Source organism: Vipera berus (assembly GCF_964194415.1).
Source record: "Vipera berus genome assembly, chromosome: 16".
In the NCBI taxonomy this organism is placed as follows: domain Eukaryota; kingdom Metazoa; phylum Chordata; class Lepidosauria; order Squamata; family Viperidae; genus Vipera; species Vipera berus.
Window position 1 is genome coordinate 9,244,631 of NC_138219.1, and position 20,983 is coordinate 9,265,613.

At 47.1% G+C, this 20,983-nt stretch overlaps 1 protein-coding gene across 1 annotated transcript; it reads left to right on the forward strand.

The window, feature by feature from the left end:
• The first annotated feature begins 14,949 nt into the window (after positions 1 to 14,949).
• On the forward strand, positions 14,950 to 18,581 carry S100A11 (S100 calcium binding protein A11). Its single transcript, XM_081340773.1, has 3 exons — positions 14,950 to 15,152; positions 17,876 to 18,034; positions 18,309 to 18,581. Exons 1-3 carry the CDS (start codon positions 15,150 to 15,152, stop codon positions 18,462 to 18,464), a joined length of 318 nt encoding a protein of 105 aa, XP_081196899.1. The 5' UTR covers positions 14,950 to 15,149; the 3' UTR covers positions 18,465 to 18,581.
• Positions 18,582 to 20,983: the final 2,402 nt, after the last annotated feature.

Consider the following 20,983-nt stretch of genomic DNA (forward strand, 5'->3'; position numbering starts at 1 on the left):
CTTGAAGACGGCTGGACTTCAACGGCCAGAATTCTCCAGTCCATGCTAGCTGGAGAATCCTGGGAGTTGAAGTCCACATTTCTTCAACTTGTCAAGCCTCGCTTTAAAGAATTATATCCTCTATGCCCAGGGGATACAGAATAATAGAATTGGAAGGGAACTTAGAGGTCTTCAAATCCAATCCCTGCTCAAGAAGGAGATGGTATACTAGTCTGGACAAATAATATAATAAACCTTTATTGTCAAAGTACAACATGTGTACATTGAGATTAGCTGAGCCTCCCCCCGCCCTGCTCTCTCCCCCCAACACACAGTGACAATAAACCCTCCATCCCACCACACTATGTGAACCCACTACACCACACACCGGCCTCCCAAGTCAATTCTGCATAAGTTCACAGAGATTATGTCCCATTTAAAAGCCTAACAGCCCACGGATAAAAGCTATTTTTCAGCCTGTTGGTACGGCTGGCTATACTCCTATATCTCCTACCAGATGGTAGGAGAGTCAAGAGATACCGTCCAGGGTGTGAGTCGTCCCTGAGAATCTTCCTCACTCTTCCAAGGCAACGAGCCCTGGCGAGGTCATCCAGTGGTGTCAGGGGACAGCCCACAATGTCTTGTGCTGTGCTCACTACCCTCTGTAATACTTTCCTGTCCGCGGCTGTCAGACCAGCATACCAAACCACAATACCGTACGAGAGGACTCTCATATGGCTCTCCAATCTCTTCTTGAAAGCCTCCAGTGATGGAGCACCCACAACTTCTGGAGGCAGGCAGTTCCACTGGTTAATCATTTTCACAGTCAGGACATTTCTCCAGGTTGGATCCAGGTTTCCACCCGTTACTTTCTTTCCCCACCCCCTAATGTAGAAGTTCCATTATTTTCTACAAGTTGTGTTTTGCCCTCCAATGTTTCCGACCCCGAAGCATCCACCCAAGAGCTAAAAGTCATCCCAGAAAGACGAACAAATGTGATCTTTGTTAGAAGAAACTGCTCTTTATTGATCTTGTGTTCATTTGCATCACCACTAGCCCACCCGAACCCACTAATCCACCACGTTTACCCCAAATCAAAAGTTAGGAAAAAAGCAGAGGAGAAAGGGGAAGGGAAAACACACAACCCTCGGTGTCCAACGGTCTGATGGAGTTGACGTTCGTTTGATCAACGGTGAACACTTCCGTACGTTCAAGAACCAGGCTGGCTTCTGTTAGTCCACCTTGAAGGATACTCTTGACTGTTGTCTTCAATTTGTTCTTCATCGTGGTTACTTCGGCTTCGCTCTAATGGCTAGGATAGGTGGGGAAATGTAGCATTATTGAATATATTAAGGTTACAGCTACGAACATACCTGTTCGCTTCCTGGTCAAAGATGCCAAAATAAGGCCAAGGAACCCAGAACATCTGCAGATGTTGATGGAACGACACTCCCCAGCAACTCTTGTCTTAGATAAGATGGACCAGAATTACTGGGAGATGTGGTCTGGAGAACCATAGTTACCCCTACTGCAGCTTACTCTGGATTCAGCCTTCGTTCTCTAGTCCTTCCTGGCTGGCTTAAAGCTACGGGGCTCAGATCGTCTGACTTCAGGGGCTCTGGGTCTGGAATTCTGCTGTGGGCTGCTGGGATCAAGCTCTCTGCGACGAGCATCAGAAGTACTCTCCACGTCTCGTCCTGAATGCCTCCTTCGGGCGTCTCCTTCTGGAAGTCTCTCCCTTTCACCATATCTGGAGGCACTTTCAGGAAGCCTTCTCCGGTCTCCATCTCTGCTTTCAGGTTCAAGAGACATGGCACGTCTCCTCTCTCTCTCCCCGTCCCGGGATTCACGTTCATAATACCGTTGTCTCTCCTGGTTGTCTTCTCGGTCAACTAATTCACGAGGCTGGAGCCTTCTCCCCCTTTCCACCTCTCTTTCTGGGGAGTGAACGTCATGGTTACGGGGTCTTCTCTCATCATCTCTCCTCGGTTCTTCGTAACTTTGAGACCGCTCAAAGGTGGGGTCTCTGGCTTTGGGTTCTTGGGATTGGGGTCTCCTCCTTCCACTCTCTCTTGCACGGGTTTCCTCCCGGCTGAACTCCTCCTCATCGTCTTCAGGACGTTGGGACCTTCTGACCTCTTCTCTGCCTTCGGACTCACGAGATCGGGAAGGTCTGTCCATGATCTCAAGCTCAGAAGAATAGGGCCTCCAGCTCTCTCGCTCCCTGCGTTCCAGACCTTCTGCTTTTGGCCTCCTTGAAGCTTCACGTGGTCGTGGTCTGCTCCACTCATCTTCAACACGTCTCCTTTCAGATCTTCTGACTTCTTCCTCTTCTGCCCGGATTGCTCTACGAACATCTTCTCTCGATTGAAAGACATCGCGTTCTTGTCTCCTCCTTCTCTCACCCTCCCTGTGGTCAGCTTCATGGGACTGCGATCTTCTCTCCCCTTCTCTGGACAATGAGCCATGCTCCACAGAATCATCTACTGGGCTTCGGTGACGAATCCGATCTCGGCCCTCATCAGCCACACGGGGTTCAAAGGCACGAGACCTCCTCTCATTGTGCGTTTCCAGGTCTCTCCTTCCATCTTCGCGTTCTCGCCGTTCATGAGATGGCCGGCTTCTTTCAACATCGTAGTCTGCACGATGGTTTCTGGGATCCACTCGGGCTTGAGGTTCAGTCTCTCGTCCCTCACATTGCCTCCTGTCTTCCCTCCTGGATCTGATGATTGGAGAATACAGGTCTTCTTCATCCCCCTCCAAGGGATCCCGAGCTTCACGTTGGTCAATATCATTTCTTCTCACGAGTTCTTGGGACTGTCGGAGAGAGTCCCCTTCCAGTGCTGATTCCCGTTGTTTCAGTTGACGAGGTTTTGGTATCTCAATATCTTCCTGCCTTGCGGGCTCAAGGTGTCGTCGCTCAGGCCCTCTTTCCAGATGTTCCTGAGATGAACGGTTTCTCCTATCATCCCCTCTCAAGTCACGATCATGTCTTTCAAAGTGGCGGTCGACTTCTTCTCCTTCAAGTTCGCTGGAAAGCTCCCCTTGTCTGGCTTCTTCCCTGGATTGAAGGGGGGCCCGGTCAGCACCCCGTCTCTCGTGGACATCCTCTCCTCTCCTGTCCTCCTCCCTGAATTCACGGCGGTTGCTTCCGTTCCTACGTGGTTCCTCGTTACGCACAGCTCTGCTCCTTTCCTCGTTGTAGGAAAGAGACTCCTGGGGATGAAAGACGCTGTAGCAAGCGGTGGCCACTTCAAAGATGAGGAACAGGAACTCATTGAAGTCGACGCGGTTGTCTCCATTCACGTCCAGCAGTTGGAAGGTCAGCTTGACAATTTGAGGGTCACGAGGGTTCTGGAAAATCACCAAAAAGAAAAAGGGAAAAAAAGGCCGTGTCACTTTGAGACTGGACAACTCTTTCCAACATCACCCAACCTCTCAAGATCCCAAAGTAGCCTTCAACATTTTGGCGAAAACCTCCTTACCTCCAGAATTTCGCCAAATTCTTTTTGGATGAGTCTTTTCATCTGCCTTCGCTTCATGGAGGAACATTCCCTGTTCCTCCCAGCGTACTTCTGAAAGACCGCGATGATGTTGCAGATACTGTCCACGAGACCAGCCATGTTGGAGACTTTGCCTGCAGAAACCAGGGAAAGAAAATTTGCGCCCCTAGTTGAGTCCCGGGCTGTGCTTAACCTCCTTCCTCCGATCACAGCAAACTCTCCATCCTCCCTGCCTTTTCTAAGCTTAAAAGGTAAAGGTAAAGGTTCCCCCGCACACGCGTGCCAGTCGTTTCCGACTCTAGGGGCCGGCGCTCATCTCCGTTTCAAAGCCGAAGAGCCAGCGCTTGTCCGAGGACGTCTCCGTGGTCATGTGGCCGGCATGACTAGACGCCAAAGGTGCACGGAACGCTGTTACCTTCCCACCGGAGCGGTCCCTATTTTTCTACTTGCATTTTTTACGTGCTTTCGAACTGCTAGGTTGGCAGAAGCTGGGACGAGTAACAGGCACTCACTCTGTTACGCGGCACTCGGGATTCGACCCACCAAACTGCCAACCTTCTGATTGACAAGCTCAGCGTCCTAACCCACTGAGCCACCGCGTCCCTTTCTAAGCTTGGTTGCCCCCAAACATGAGCCCTTGATCCTGTTCGCCACCCCGACGTCTCCTCTTTCCAGCCTGATCCTGCTCTTTCGCAATGTCTCAGCGAACTCCCAAGTTTAATTTTTTTTTCCCCCCCAACGTAGCGAGAACTCGGTTCCAACTCACCCAGCTCAGTATACTCAACGGTGGGAAGCCTTCAGTGAAGTGTGGGAGAATCACAGGTGTCCGATTCCTTTTTATATATTTCTTAAGATGCTGACACCCTGCTTGGATGATGGATAAATTTATGTCCAGCCCAGCCCAGCTTGCAACACCTCACCTCTTTCAAGCAGGTTGTTAATCCTCGTATTTCAACTTACCCCCTTAGAGCTGCCTTTTTTAAAAACACACACACACACACACACCAAAATAACACCAGTTTACAGGGAAAGACCGGAATTCTGTCTTTCTTGGTTAGACATCCGATTAAATATTACGTGGGTGGGAAGGCACCCTTACTGGTTAATGAGAAGGGGGTTTTAAGGAGAGACTGGACAGCAGTTTGTCTGAAATGGGATAGGGACTTCTCTTTGAGCAAGGGGTTGGACTAGATGACCTCCAGGGTTCCTTCCAATTCTGTTATTCTGTATTCTGAGCAGGGGGCTGGAGTATAAGGCCTCTGAAGTCCTTCCCAACTCTAGTCTGTGACAGCTGACTTATAACCCTTCATTTAGTGACTGCCTGAAGTTAAAACGGTGCTGAAAAAGGCAACTGGTCCTCGCACTTACGACTTTTGTAGCATCCCCACAGACCGCAAGCTTTGAGTAATCATTCCTGCTTTACCAAAGGTGGGGAGATTTAAAAAAAAAAAAAAAATCGTCAAGATAAGTAGTACTTTGAGCAAATGAACAGCCCACACCCTTAGGCTAATAATAATAATAATAATACCCATTTTAGGGCAGTGGTTTCATTTGGGATGAAGACCTCGAGAAGGGGAGGACTGGAGCAGCTCACGTATTTACTGTTCTGAACAAGTGACATATAAGGAACGGTTGCTGGAATTGGGCCTATCTAGCTTAATGAAAAGAAGGACAAGGGGGGGGGGCATGATAGCATCGTTCCAGTATCTCAGGGGCTGCCCCAAAGAAGAGGGAGTCAAGCTCTTCTCCAAAGCGCCTGAAGGCAGGACAAGAAGCAACGGATGGAAACTAGTCAAGGAGAGAAGCAACCTGGAATTAAGGAGAAATTTCCTGACAGTTAGAACAATTAACCAGTGGAACGACCTGCCTCCAGAAGCTGTGAATGCTCCAACACTGGAAGTTTTTAAGAAGAGACTGGACAGCCATTTGCCTGAAATGGTATAGGGTTTCCTGCCGGAGCAGGGGGTTGGACTAGATGACCTCCGAGGTCCCTTCCGACTCTGTTCTTCTGTTCTATTCTAAAAATCCTCCAAGTCAAAAGTTCACCCAACTGTTGGCCTCTTGACAAGACCCATCGTCCACACTTAGCCATGCCTTGGAGCTTTTTGGGGGGGTGGGGGGGGTGAAGCTCTTAAAACCTTGAAAGGACACCAGATGACCACATTGTGTTGGCACCGAGTCACAGCCTGCTTTTTCACCCAAATACCTTCCTGAAATCACAACTTAGACGCTGTTGTGCTCATAAGGGTGATGTTGTTGAATGCAAGGCTGGGTGTGCTGCGGGTTGGAGAAACAACTAAAGGAAGAGAGGCCCCTTTTGACTTCTTACAAGGACAAAGAAGTTGACACAACTGAATTCAGCAAGAAGAAGGATCGGAGGGTGTCTACCTTCTGGTGAGCATCGTCAAACCAGGCCCGTTTGGGGCCCAAGAGTTTTACTTAAAAGCTGGAACCTTCAGCCCACCAGAGACGCTGCCTTCTCCGTTTTGAGAAGACACCCATTTAAATTTAACCACGAGATGAGTTAAGGTATCATTACCCAAGGTGTAATTAGCCCAGCCGCTCCAACAAGTGGCTACAGGACAAAAATTACTCACATCCTTTTCTGCAGGGAACGAAAAAATAACAAGGAGGTGGCCGCCACTGGTTGAACAAACAAGGCAGGGACCCTTAAAATAAAGTGATAAATGGAGACCGGAGAACTTTGAAAGAACACAAGAAAAGGAATATTTCTGAAGATAGTCAGGGCTGACCCGCCTTGCTCAAAACGTTTGTGGTTTGGGCAAACAAGGCTGGCTCAAAGTTCTTGAGAACTTCTCAGCCCACCAAAAACAAAAGTCCCCTTCTTTTGGGGATCCATCTGTGGAGGACATATCCCACCCCTGAGCAGTGTGCTGCAGCTGCCAAAAAAGCCAACGCAATCCTAGGCTGCATTAACAGAGGGATAGAATCAAGATCACGTGAAGTGTTAATACCACTTTACAAGACGTTGGTAAGGCCACACTTGGAATACGGCATCCATTTTTGGTCACCACGATGTAAAAAAGATGTTGAGAATCTAGAAAGAGTACAGAGAAGAGCAACAAAGATGATTGGGGGACTGGAGGCTAAAATATATAAGGAACGGTTGCTGGAATTGGGTATGTCTAGTTTAATAAAAAGAAGGACGAGGGGGGACAGGATAGCAGCGTTCCAGTATCTCAGGGGCTGCCCCAAAGAAGAGGGAGTCAAGCTATTCTCCAAAGCACCTGAAAGCAGGACAAGAAGCAATGGATGGAAACTAGTCAAGGAGAGAAGCAACCTAGAACTAAGGAGAAACTTCCTGACAGTTAGAACAACTAACCAGTGGAACAACCTGCCTCCAGAAGCGGTGAATGCTCCAACACTGGAAGTTTCTAAGAAGAGACTGGACAGCCATTTGTCTGAAATGCTATAGGGTTTCCTGCCTGAGCAGGGGGTTGGACTAGATGACCTCCAAGGTCCTTTCCAAAGTTTATTATTATTGTTATTACATCCAACTGATTTAGGTGGGGGAACTCACCATGCATCTTACCTTATAGCTATAATTTTTATTGCACATTTTTTCAATACATATTTTATCTTCTCTTACCACTATTCCCCCCCACCCACCCCATAACTATTAGGGCTGTGCCAAGCTTGGATTCAAAACTCGACTTAAACACTTTCTTGCCCCAAATTGTCTCCAATCCTGCTGGTTGGGGGGGGGGATTCTGGGAGTTGAAGTCCACCTACCTAAAAGTTGCTAAGGTTAAGGTTAAACTTTAAAAAAAATTGGAAAATGAGAGGACAGTCACATGAGCTTGGGGTCCTGGAGAGCACTCAAACCCCCTCAAACTTGGTTCTGCTTCTCCTTGCATGTTTTCTTTGCAAGAAAAATAAGAAAAGGTATAACAGTTGGAGCCTGGGAAGAGAAATCCTTCACCAAGGCCATTGGTGACAGAGGTTTCTTTGAGGTTCTCCTGCTGGGTGATGACAGAGAATGGAACCGCTCCCGTTCTTGGTCTACAAGTTCTATCATTATGGGATAGATTACTTCCCACCCTGGAGGAAAGATGAATAGAGATAAAAGCCGTTGATAGATCCCATCTGGATCTTAATCCGTGGAAATCTGCACCTGATCAAACCATAATTCCTGATGGCGTCACGAGATCTCAAGTTCTCCTGCCAAGGCTTAAACACGCTTACTTCTGGAAACCAACCTTATTTCTGAACTTCACACAAATCAAGAAACCTCCGTGTGCTACGGAATTCATCTCTTCCAGCCCTTACATTGTATGATGTCCAGATAAAAACCAGACGTGGGCACCTCAGAAGCTATGGAAGGCACATTGTTGTTTTTTTCCCTCCCCTCTTTTAAAATTGCAGAAAAACAGCAAATGCTATTTTGGGCTCTCTTTTTTTTCCCCATTTTGAGGAACGTGACAACTCAAAGGTGGAAATACAAGTCGCCGAGCAATTTGTTCAGAAGACACAAAGGTGGAACAAGCCGGGCTGAAGATGAATCAGGTCATCCTCTGAAGAGGGTGTCACCTTGCATGCTACAATTAGCCGACCTATAAAAGGGGGTTCAGCTTGGCTGGACTTTTGCACACTTTTGTCTCTGAGGCTGCTCACCTAATTTTGCTGAGCTGGGTGAGTTGAAAAATTTGGGGCCACCCTAGAGAAATAGGAGGCCCTTCTTCACTGTCCCTTTTCCTGTCTTTGCAGAGAAGGACTTCAGGATGAGCTACTTTCTGGACAGTGTCTGCACCATCGTCGGAATCTTTCACAAGTATGCCCGAAGTCAGGATGGCAACCTCGCTCTGAACCGGAGAGAAATGAAGACGCTTATCCAGAAAGAGTTTGCTGAAGTCTTGGAGGTGAGCACCAACTGTGGGGATGAGGGACTAAACTGAACAATGCCCACCCATCCTTACGTGGTGCTCCTTCAGTGGAGAAGGTCAACGCAGGCTTGATGGACACCTATCAGAGATGGTCTGGTGGAGCCTATTCTAGGAGCCAGGAAGTGGGCTAGAGAAACTCTAGGGTCCCTTCCACGAGCCTAGAGACACACTGAGCTACAACACAGATGTGGGGTAAAAATCAGGGGATACATCTAGGCCGAGCAAAGATCAAATTTGGGGTTGAAGGGATGACAGGGCTCATTTCCAGCAGAGGGAGCAGATGGGTAAGCCAACCACTCAGCAATCCTAATGGGACAACCTATATTGGGAAGTCACCTTGCTTAAAACATCATAAATGATCATCTCAAGGGTGAAAACTGTTGAGGAGCTACTGGTGACTGGAATGACCAGTTGGTCCATCCCCAAAACCAACCCTCTTTCTTTTTTATTTCTCTTCACTTCCAGAATCCTTGTGACCCTCAGATGATTGAGCTCACTTTCAAGGTGCTGGACGTCAATGGAGACAGCTTGGTGGACTTCAACGAGTACCTGATTTTTGTCTTCCAAATCGCCAAAGGCTGTTACAGGTACCTGCAGCCCAGAGAGCATCTTCTTCGGGACGAAAGTAGCAGAGCCCTACATGAGGGAGAATCAGGAGGGTCCAAAAGAGAACGTCGGCAGCTTCAGGATGGGGAAAGGAGAGGAGACTATGTCCCCGAGAGACAAGATTTGGATGGGACTTCCCTACATTCCATGGAGGAAGGAAGACGGCGGGAGCTACTGAGACGCTACCTTCCCATTGGACCTGTAGTAGTAGAAGAAGAAGAAGAAGACCACAAGTTTGAAGGACATGATTGTGAGTTGAGGGATGGTCATAGGAGAGACTGTCCATCTCGGGAACATCAGGAAAGGGACTCTGAAGGACGTCATCTTGACTCACAAAGGCAGGAAGATATTGAGATACCGAAACCTCATCAACTGAGACAATGGGAATCAGCCTTTGAAGATGTCTCTCCACGCCAGTCCCAAGAACTCGTGAGAAGAAATGACATCGACAGACGTGAAGCCCAGGATTCCTTGGATGAAGAAGACCTGTATTCTCCAATAGTTGAATCCAGGAGGGAAGAAGTGAGGCAACGCCGTGGCCAAGAGACTAAGGGAAGACTCTTCAGATGTGGTTCTCAAGCACGAGTGGATCGTGCAGAGTACGATGTTGAAAGAAGCCGGCCATCTCATGAATGGCAAGAATGTGAAGATGGAAGGAGAGACCTGGAAACGCACAATGAGAGGAGGTCTCATGCCTTTGAACCCCGTGCGGCTCATGAGCGCCGAGATCGGATTCGTCACCGAAGCCCAGTAGATGATTCTGTGGAGCATCGCTCATTGTCCAGAGAAGGGGAGAGAAGATCGCAGTCCCATGAAGCTGACCACAGGGAGGGTGAGAGAAGGAAGAGACAAGAACGCGATGTCTTTCAATCGAGAGAAGATGTTCGTAGAGCAATCCGGGCAGAAGAGGAAGAAGTCAGAAGATCTGAAAGGAGACGTGTTGAAGATGAGTGGAGCAGACCACGACCACGTGAAGCTTCAAGGAGGCCAGAAGTGGAAGGTCTGGAACGCAGGGAGCGAGACAGCAGGAGGCCCTATTCTTCTGAGCTTGAGATCATAGACAGACCTTCCCGATCTCGTGAGTCCGAAGGCAGAGAAGAGGTCAGAAGGTCCCAGCATCCTGAAGATGATGATGAGGAGTTCAGCCGGGAGGAAACCCGTGCAAGAGAGAGTGGAAGGAGGAGACCCCAATCCCAAGAACCTGAAGCCAGAGACCCCAAGTTTGAGCGGTCTCAAAGTTACGAAGAACCGAGGAGAGATGATGAGAGAAGACCCCGTAACCATGAAGTTCACTCCCCAGAAAGAGAGGTTGAAAGGGGGAGAAGGCTCCAGCCTCGTGAATTAGTTGACCGAGAAGACAACCAGGAGAGACAACGGTATTATGAACGTGAATCTTCCCGATCTCGTGAGTCTGAAGGCAGAGAAGAGATCAGAAGGTCCCAACATCCTGAGGACGTGGAGCGGAGAAGGCGGCAGTTCAGCCGGGAGGAAACCAGAGAAATGGAAGTTAGGAGGAGGAGATCCCAGTCCCTTGAGCCTGTGGCCAGGGACATCAGGTACGTCCGATCTCAAAGATATGAAGAACCAAGGAGAGATGATCAGAGAAGACCCCGTGATTATAAAGTTCACTCCCTAGAAAGGGATGTTGCAAGAAGGAGAAGGCTCCAGCCTCGTCAATCACCCGAGAGAGAAGACAACCAGGAGAGGCAACGGTATTATGAACGTGAATCTTGGGACAATGAAAGAGACAGGAGACGGCCTCAGGTACGTTACTCAGAACCCAGAGAGAGGGAGGTGAGAAGGCATCAGATGGTTGACTCACGCGTTGATGAAAGGAAACAACTGCAGTCAAGAGTAGCAGTCACCAGACCAACACAACCTGATAGATTTTCTTCATCTGATAGTTCAGAAGACTATGACCAGACTGGACAACAGATATTTGAGTCCAGACATACTCTACAAAGAGAAGGGAGGGGACAAAGCTATGGTAGACTAAGCAGTGGCCAGAGACAAATCTGGGCAATTGATATCGCTCAAAGAGAAGGTGAAGGTCAAAGGAGAACCAATGTTGAGATTAGAGATGTTGACCAGATCCGTGGTGTTGACCACAGAGAGAGTGATCACCAGAGAAGAACTTCCGTACGTGATTCTGATGATGAAAACATTGATCAGAGGCAGACCCAAACTTATGAGGCTAGCTCAAGAGAAGGTGAAGACCAAAGAAGAACTTCTTCCCATGACTCTGGTAGAAGACAGATCAATCAGAGGAGAACCCCAACATATGAGGTTGACCCTAAAGATGATCAACGACCCAGGAGAATGCCATCACATGATTCTGTTTACCACAGGTGGAGCCCCACACAAACTGACCTAGCAGAAGATGATCAGAAACCCACCAACCCATATGAAGTTGACCCAAGGGATGGTGAGCAACGGAGAGCAGTGCAGTCCTCTGTCCCTAATTTCAGGGATACTGAAGTAACCCAACATAATATGGGGAACAGCTTTCAGCCCCAAGAAGCCCCTTCTCTTTCCAACCAAACAGCTGACCGTGAATTGGATCTGCTGAGGGACCAACAGCCACCAGAGAGTGGTGAATCTCAACCGTCAAGGAAGCCTGGACAATCTAAGGCAGAAGAAAGCCTGGTGAGTCCACACACACTCCAGCAGCACCAGGCCACAAGAGACAGCCAACGTTTGTCTGGACCAGAACTGAGAGGTCCCCAAAGAAGGTGGCTACAAGACCATCAGACCGAGGCCCAAGAAGAAGATGTTGGAGTGAACCAAACCCAACGAAAGGCCGGTTCACCTGTCAGCAAGAGAGCTCTCTCCCAACCAAGTGAGCGACAGGTCCCTGAGAGTCAAGCTGAAGGTCAGTCTGAATTATCTCTGGCTGGAGAGGGAGATGAAGCTCAGGAACCTGCTGCCCTCAACCAGCGGCAAGTCCACCGTGAAGGAGAAGTTCCTCAACCTGAAGCGGAGGAAGATGACGGAAGTGGCTCTTGGGCCCAGGAATCTCAGCCACCTTTGGAGGACGAGGACCAACCAGCTGTCCTGGAGAAGCCAAGCAGTTCTCTGGTGGAAAGCAAATCATGCGTGGTTTGTAACCCACTGTATGAATATCTGTTGGCCCAGAAGAAGCAGGAGGAGACCTAGAAGTTGGGACGAAGATGCCCTCTAGAAGTGCTCTATGCCTCCATGTCTTCCTGCAGATGTTCTTTGATCCAGTTGACTTTTGTTCTAATCAGTTAATCTAAACAGCTCTAAATCAGCCCTTTCGGTCCACGGGGATAGGCAGCAAAGGGTATTATGGGGTCCTGGTCCCTCGTGGATGTATCCGTGGAAATGTAAACCTAGGTGAGAAAAAGGGAAGGGGTCTTCTGGATTTCCCTCCAATCAGCCCTTTTGCTCTTCGGTGAATCTGAAATGCCTTCCAAACTCCACAGGAGGTTACCAGATGAGAGGAGGGTACCCCAAATTCTACCTCGAGTGATCAAGAAGCAAATGAGACTCTCGGTGGAGGAAGACCCCCAAACCCCTTGGTGTCCGTAGGCATCTTTCTTCTACTATCAATAAATTCTTTCTGATTGAATCCATCCATTCTTCCTCTTCCTTCCCTTCCTTTCGTCCCTCCACTGAGGTTAGCGGTGTTTCCTTACTTATTAGTTGATTATTATTATTTTTTTTAAAAAAGTGGGGTGATTCCTCTGCTGGCCACCAGGGGGAGGGGCAGAGCGCAGAAAGCATCCAGGGTTCGAGAGGGTTAAATATCTGGGGAAATGCTGGTTCAAGGACGGATGAGAGTCATGTTCAAGTCAGAGCTTGCAACGAGGAACGTTGAAACAGAACCGCAAGAACGCAACTGGGAGGTTGCGTCTTTCACACAGCACTGCAATTGTGTTCCTCTGGGTGTTGCTACGGGCTATGTTTACCCCCCCCCATCCTTTTGGTTGCTAGGGAACTCTTAATCCAGATCTTTGCCTCCTCCTTTTCATTAGCACCCAACCATGCAATTCTTTAAAACAAACAAACCAAAATCTGCACTGGATTTTTTCCAGTTTGCAAGACGGCGGAAAGAACTCAGCTTATCTTCAGGGGGGGGAAAAATCCTCTTAAAAGAAATCTCTCTTTTCTAAAAACATTATAAATTTATTTATTTATTAAATATATTGACTGCCCATCTTACCACAAGGTAACTCTGGTCAGTTTCTAATATTAAAAAGATGAAATAATAAAAAAGATTTTAAAAGATTTCTCTTTCTTTCTTTCTTTCTTTCTTTCTTTCTTTCTTTCTTTCTTTCTTTCTTTCTTTCTTTCTTTCTTTCTTGCTCGCTTTCTTGCTTTCTTGCTTTCTTCCTTCCTTCCCTGGGAAGGAATTCATAAATTCATAAAACCCCAGTTGCACATCGGTCACACTCGCATCCCTGTCCTGACAAAAGGAGGGCTGATAAAGGAAATAATAAGAATTCTCTCCGGAGTATAGAGGACAACTTTTTTGGTGGGGAGGGGGGTTTCTGTTTTTAGAAACGCCAAGGCTCTAGTCCTCATGGTTCTGGGGAAAGCCTCTAGGTGTGTTCTAGAAGAGAAGAAGCCGTGATAGTTAGCAGGCAGCCTATGGCAAAGTTAGCACCCGTCCCTTGGCACGAGGCAACGGAAAAAATTGTCTGTCTCCAACTTCTTTTTCTCTGTATTTTTCCTCAGAGTTTACTCAGAGGAGGTTGGGCTTGTAAGGGGATGACTCATTCCTCTCTGTACAAAGGAAAATTAAAGCTCTGCAGAAAACTGGTTTCCTGTTATTTTTCCAGCACTGTATGGGGTAGGAATTTGGGAAAGAAACTTGATCATAAAGCCAGCTGGGTTTGCTTCGGTTCGTGTGAACTCCGAAAACTGAATTCTGAAAATACTCAAGTCTGCTTCTCCCGGCCTCTTTTTTTAAAAAAAATCCACCTATTTTTTTTGTGCATCCACATCCCCTTCCTTTGCAAGCAGAACTCTGCCTGTGGTTGTGTGCATTTTATTTTTTTCCTTCACACTGGCATTTTCCTGCTTGCTTTGAAGCATCATGTCTGCCTGAATTTGGAAAGTTGCAAATTCGGTCCCGAAAAGCCTGTTCTGTTTTTCCTCAAAGCAGAAAAATTGTAAAAAGTGGGGGAGTTAAAAACAAACAGAGGATTTTTTTCCCCTCCCTGTGTCTCAAAGTTTGGATTCCCAAATTTTGGGGAGGAATTCAAAATCAGGGGAGGGGAGGGGAGGGGGGGGAACTTCCAAACTGCGGTGATTCCTTTGCATTCCCACTGGATAATCGCACAAATCCAAAACATAGGAAAAGAGTCTGCCTTGCACGCTTCGAGCGTGCAAGACGTGCCAGGAGAAAACTTAGATTGAAGGCTTAGGCTGAAGGCAGATGGCTACCGGTTGAATTTCATATTTTATTTTTATCGCCTGCACCTTGTTCCCCATACCCTCTGTCTGGTATACTCGCAAGATTCGTTTTTCTCGCCATGCACACGTCTACATAACCCGATACATAATTCTGTATTTATTTATTTATTTTTATCATACTTATGTAGTGCATATCGGAGGCGGTGGCCCCTGGAGAGCTGAATGCCACGAAATTTCATTTTAATGTATGCCAGTTAGCGTACAAAGTGACAATAAAGTTTATTCTATTCTATTCTATTCCATATTTTCTATTCTATTCTATTCTATTCTATTCTATTCTATTCTATTCTATTCTATTCTATTCTATTCTATTCTACCAGCTGGAAAGCCTTCAAAGCTGACAGACAGCTGATTCTGAGCAGCTGGGAAAGCTCAACCAGTTGGTTCCCCGCCTGCTTGCTGGTGATTTCTGCAAAGCAAAAGAATGCGGGCCTGAGTGAGTTAACCAGAGAAGTTGAAAAACCAACTTCCCTTTAAGCACATTCCAGAGTGAATGGAATAAGGTGGGGCGGGCTCTTCGTTCGTTTGTGTGTGTGTGTCTGTGTGTCTGTGTCTGTGTCGCCAAAATTGCTCAACAAGAAGACAGGCGGGGAAGAGGCAGGCATTGGCTCAGCCAGGGAGGGGCTGGACCCTCCTTTCACCACTCCGGTCCCCAACCAGCTAACCGGCAACAGCCAACTTTTCCACTCTGCCCGGCCAGTTGCCGACCACAGCTATGGTAAGCGCACCCTGGCCCTTGGAGGATGCCTCCAAAGCATGCCAAGCCAGAAAGAGGGGTGGGGTTTCCTTCTCCATTTGCAATGGGGGGGGAGGGAAGCCCCCCCCAGAAAAAACAGAGCCAGGGAAAACTGGCTGGAGAAGAGGGGGGGAAGGACACCGTGGGAAGACGGAGAAATGGACAGCAGCTGGAACGACCCCCCAAAAGTTGACCGAATTCAACTTCATTCTCCCTTTGGACAGTTCCAGACTTTTCATCCTGGATGGGGGGTTCCTGTTCCCCTGCTGCACAGACCCCCAAAGGGTGGGGATGATGGGAAGCAGAGTGCTGGGCTTGCCAAGAAGTTGGGGCGGTGGTCTTCATCAGCAGTCCGGAGAGCCGAGAAGCGTCCACCAGGGTGTGGCTGTCATCAGCCTCCCTTCTCTCTTTCTGTATCTCGGTCCAAAACGTGGTCGGCGGTTTTTCACCAGAATATGTCTTTCTTTCTTTCCCACCCACCCACCCCCGGGATAGAAAAATTGGGGTGGGGGTGGGGTTTGGCTTTGCTGCAAGTTCAGAAGAGCAAAGCGTAGCCAGCGGTCAAGTCTTTGCCGCTTTGAGTTGTGGTTCCTGTTTTGGGGGGAAAGGGTGTGGCTGTGCCGGTGGACAGTGGGGGGAAGGGGGGAGGAGCAAAGTTCAACAGGGGAAGGCTTAGGCAGAAGGCAAACCGTTACCAGTTGGATTTCAGCCCGCCGCACAAGGGTTCGAGGCCTTACAAGCACCGCCAAGGAGAAAAACAGCTCTTTAGTTTGAGCTGTGGGACGGGCAGGAATTAGACAGGTGGCTGGCGAGTCTCGCCGCTGACTTGCCTTCCCATAAGAGCCTTGAGGGATTTCTGCCTAGGGACCCTTAGAGACACCCCCCACACACACACTCCCGGTCTCTCAAAGTTGATTTTCTGTTTGGTAAGTGTGGATTGCAAAAAAATGCAATCCCCTGCACTTTGGAGAGTGGCTCATTTGGTAACTCTCATCAGTAAAAAGATTTCAAAATAATCCTCTTGGCTGATTTTCTGCAAAGTCAGCTTGTAAGATGTAGGGTATAAGGCTTACTGGGGCAGAGGCAGAACAGAACGAACAGAGTTACGCCAAGACATCCCAAATTTTGAGTTACAAAATGTTTTTTGCAAGTAAATACATTGGTGAACTACTCTGGACATGATTCATTAGTATTTTTTTTTAATTTTTTTTTAAAAAGAAAACATATTTGGGGTGTTTCCACCCTATCCTGAAACTTGACCAGGTTAAAACCTGGATGGGAGCCAGTCTACTATCTGCTAATCTAACCTGAGTTTGTTGTAAGTTTGTGTGTGCGTGGGTATCAGTGGGCTAACAGAATGACAGAGTTGGAAGGGATCCTGGAGGTCTTCTAGTCCAACCCCCTGCCCAAACAGGAGATCTTCTACCATTCCAAATGGCTGTCCAATCTCTTCTTAAAAACCTCCAGTGTTGGAGCACCCACAACTTCTGTGCAAACTCGGGCTATAACACAAACCGTCTTGTATGAATCCACAGTAACCAGGAAGTGGTGTGTGAATGCAACTAAGTGGTTACTGGGGAGGGGAGGAAGATTGGAGAAGAATGTAGGTTTGTTCTGCGGCTTTTCCTTCCCAAGGGCTTATGTTGCAAGGACAGGGCCAAACTAATGAGTGTGTCTCCTCCAAAGTTGCCAAGTTGTCTGTGTATGTCTGCAACCATTGCCAAATGTGTTCTATCTTTAAAAAAAAACAGAGTTCTTTCTTGAGCCAAGAATTGAAGTCTTTCCTGTTGGACGGTTTTGTCTTTGCAAGCAAAAACTAAGTTCCAGCAAATGCCACTAGAGGGCAACGAGCAAGTTTTGATCTGCAAATCAAAGAACAGCCTCTGGGCATGGGCAGAGTGCCCTCGCTGAATTGGCTGTTGGGATATTAATGGGAGTGCCTCTCCCCTCCTGGGGAGTGGGGGGGGGATTTATTTGAAAGACCCGTCTTTAAAACTTGCAAGCAAATGCGGCAGGGGGCAGGCAAACTTAATTAGCTCTGAAATTAATCCAAACTTAATTGGCTCTGAAATTAATCCAAACTTAATTAGCTCTGAAATTAATCCATGTTCCGGGCCGCTGTTTCTCAACCATGGCCACTGGAAGGTGGGTGGACTTCAACGCCCAGAATTCCCCAGCCATTCTGGGGAATTCTGGGAGTTGAAGTCCACCCATCTTCCAAAGGCCAAGGTTAAAAAAAAAATTACTGTTCTAGGCCCACAAAACGCAGCTAATGGGCGTTGGGTTATGAACAGAACACCTCTGTCCCTGAGACGGAGGCATGGGGGGCAGTGGAGCTCCCTTAGATCAGCATAGTCTATCTTCCACGGAGCTTGGGTAGTTCTGAGCTGCTTCGGGATAAACCTAAGCTGATCGATACCACAGAAGGCGTGTTAAACACAGCACCTACTCCTGATCTTGACTGAAGGTACAAAAATGCAGGACCGAGAATTAGCGATTTGCTGGCCATTCAAGGTCTTTTGAGAGCCTGCCTCTGCCGATCTCGTTTGGGGCAACCCCCTGGCCTGACCTTTCTTCCACTGCTCCTCTCCCCTCGAGTTCCCCTTGAAAGCAAGAGGCTACTTTCCGTGAAGTGCACAACTGCGACAAATTCAGAAGCGACAGGGGCAGCTTGAAAAATGCGCTTTTTTCTCTCACTTCTGCAGTCGTCCAGGTATACCGCGGGCCCCACCGAAACCGAACGTTGCATCGAATCGCTGCTGGCGGTCTTCCAGCGCTATGCTGGGAAGGACGGAAACGCCAAGACTCTCTCCAAGCAGGAGTTCAAAACCTTCATGGCCACAGAGCTGGCTTCCTTCACAAAGGTGGGATTTATTGTTTTATGTGCCTCTTTGACATCTACCTGGGAAACATAATTCGATTTAGGCATCCGTGGTGGATACGGGCTCCCTCTGGTGGCGGGATGTAGAATTGCAAAGCCGGCTAGGCACCAATGCCTAGTTCAGGGGTAGGCAACCTCGCCTCTTTTATGACTCATGGACTTCAACTTCAATGGACTTCAAATCCATTTTTGGAGGGGGAGGTCCAAAAAGGCCCAGCTGATCTTCTGTGTGATCTTTTTTTTTTAACCCTTGGCAGAGCCAAAAAGATCCGGGCGTCATTGACCGTATGATGAAGAAGCTGGACATGAACTCCGATGGGCAGCTGGATTTTTCCGAGTTCTTGAACCTCATCGGAGGCCTGGCCCAGGCCTGCCATGAGCACGTGGCCAGCGAGCCCCCCAAGAGACTGTGAAGGCATCCGGGAGATTTCAAACCTCATCCTCCAAAACATTCCAAAATCAGGGAAGGCTGTGTAACGCCCTTTACTTTTTTTTAAAAAAAAATCTGAATAAAATCGAGCATTAAAGCAGATTTTTGTTTGTCTGTGCATAAAGGAGCAGAGCTGCGCCGGTCCCATGGAGTCACGTATGCGCAGGACAGGGAAAGGTAGCCTTGAGGAAAAGGAATCGTTCAGGAGCGCCCCATCTGAACCCCTGGCTCCAAAGTGCTTTGGGTTTTTTTTAAAAAATAAGGCTGCTAGTCCTCTGTGTCTGGGGAATGAGCAGGGCAACACGGCACAGCTAGGATTCTACCTGGCAGGACGGGTGAGAAGTGACACTCAGGCCTTTAAGACACCTAACCTGGGTGGGTTTTATTTGATTCATTTATGATGTGTTTATAAATCTTACCTTTACATATCTTAAGTCAGGGTAGCTCTGTTTCTTTATATCACACTGCTTGATGGGACACCTCGCAAGATGTAAACTCTTCCGCTAAAGGAGAATCGGGCACGTTTTTCAGCAGTAAATCTTTTCTAAATACAGGTAATCCTCAACTTTACGACCACAAGGGAACCCAAAATTTATGTTGCTAAGTGAGACATTTCTTAAGTGATTAAGTGATTACCTGGACTGTACTTGCTACAAGATCGACATTAAAAAAAAAAATCTAATGTATGCCTTCCTAAATGGGCCATACCAGGTTAAACCACTAGAGGGCAGCCTAGCAAGGTAATCTAAATAGTTAACAAGCATTTGACATATATATATATATATATATATATATATATATATATATATATATATATATATATATATATATATATATATATATATATATATATATATATATATATATATATATATATATATATATATATATATATATATATATATATATATATATATAGTGCTTGTTAACTATTTAACTATATGTATACATACATACATACATACATACATACATACATACATATATATATATATATATAGAGAGAGAGAGAGAGAGAATTTATGTCCTCTAAAGTGCATTTTGAACCCAGGAAAAACACACCCAGATACATAACCGGACCTCCGACATTCCGTTTTGGCTACTTGTCACCAGCGGTGAATAACGGCCGAGGGTTGGCATTTGCAAAAATCAGGCCCCAATTGTAACACGTTAGGATAATCAGCCAGTGTGTTAACATTCCTGAGTTTTGATTGCAATTTTTCATATATATTTTTTCCCTTTCTCGTTTCCTTACCGACACCCATTCATGCTGGAAAGAAATACTCAACTATTTTTCCCATTGCTTCTTCCTGTTTCCTGGATTTTTCCTCGTCCTTCTGGGGTCAAAGGGCTATAAGATGTGCCTCCCTTGTTCTCGCTTCCCATAGTGGTAGAGTCCTTCCAGAAAAGAGGGCTATAACCAGGTGAGACTGCACCTAGCTTGGTTCATTGATTGACAGGTATACGGAGGTTATTCTAGATCCACCCAGGAGGAGAAAATTCACAAATATTTTTCTTCCAGGGCGACACCAGTTCGAAATCTCCGTTGCACAACTCAGTCTTGACACATCACACAAATTAGTCAACCTGTTTGCATCACAGTTTTCCCTCAACGATACAACCAGCTGGGATTACACACACACACACACACAAACACACAAGCCTCCCCCCCACACACACAAGATTCCTTTGCTTTTTCTTTTTTTTTTCCTCTTCCCTCCCCTTCTGGTCTTCCTTTACTGCTATGCCTCAGATATCGTCACCTGTTCCAGTGCCTGTATTTGACTGTAAATGCTGGTGGCATACACCACAAACCTTTGGGGGGAAATGGAGACTGGGAAATCAGCAGAACAGATTTTATTTTATTTTTCCTGGCTGAAAGAATGCCTGTTAAAAAAAAAATTCCACGGAAGCCGGAAAGAAAGGCAGAGAGATAACAGCTCTGGGATGGAAAAATGCAGATCTTTACAAAACAGCCTGGCAAAGGTGTGGCAGGCCAGGCCAGCTAGCCAGGAACAAACCTAGATGTATTTGTCCTAAAATGGGGCAAAACGTACTTCACAAATGCCCCACTTAGCAACAGAGTTGAGGTCACTCAGTTGAGGACTGCTTGTAAATATATATATATATTTCTCAAACTTAGTGGTGAGGATTGGAAGTTTGCAAGGTGAACATCTGGAAGAAATCCTAACAGGGAATATCCGTTTTTCCAGGGCCGTTTCATGAAAAGTTTCGTGAACTTTTTCTTTACGACAAGGAGGCAGCTGCAAGATTTCTTGAAAAGCCCGGTCAGGCAAGCCAAAGGAAATTATTTTTTTCTTTCTGTTTTAATATCTCCTCTTTGTTCTGCCAAGGTGGTCTCAGCAGCTAGTCTTGGACTCACCACCACAAACGAGTCCAACATTTCCGCTGCTAAGAAATTTGAGACGTGAGTTTTGCCCCATTTGACAAGCTTTCTTCCCATGTCAAGGGAATCCCGGCAGTTGGGATTAAGTTAAGTTA

Coding starts and splice junctions, on each gene's coding strand:
- S100A11 (XM_081340773.1), top strand. Junction 18,035..18,308: donor AGCTGGCTTCCTTCACAAAG/GTGGGATTTATT, acceptor AACCCTTGGCAG/AGCCAAAAAGATCCGGGCGT.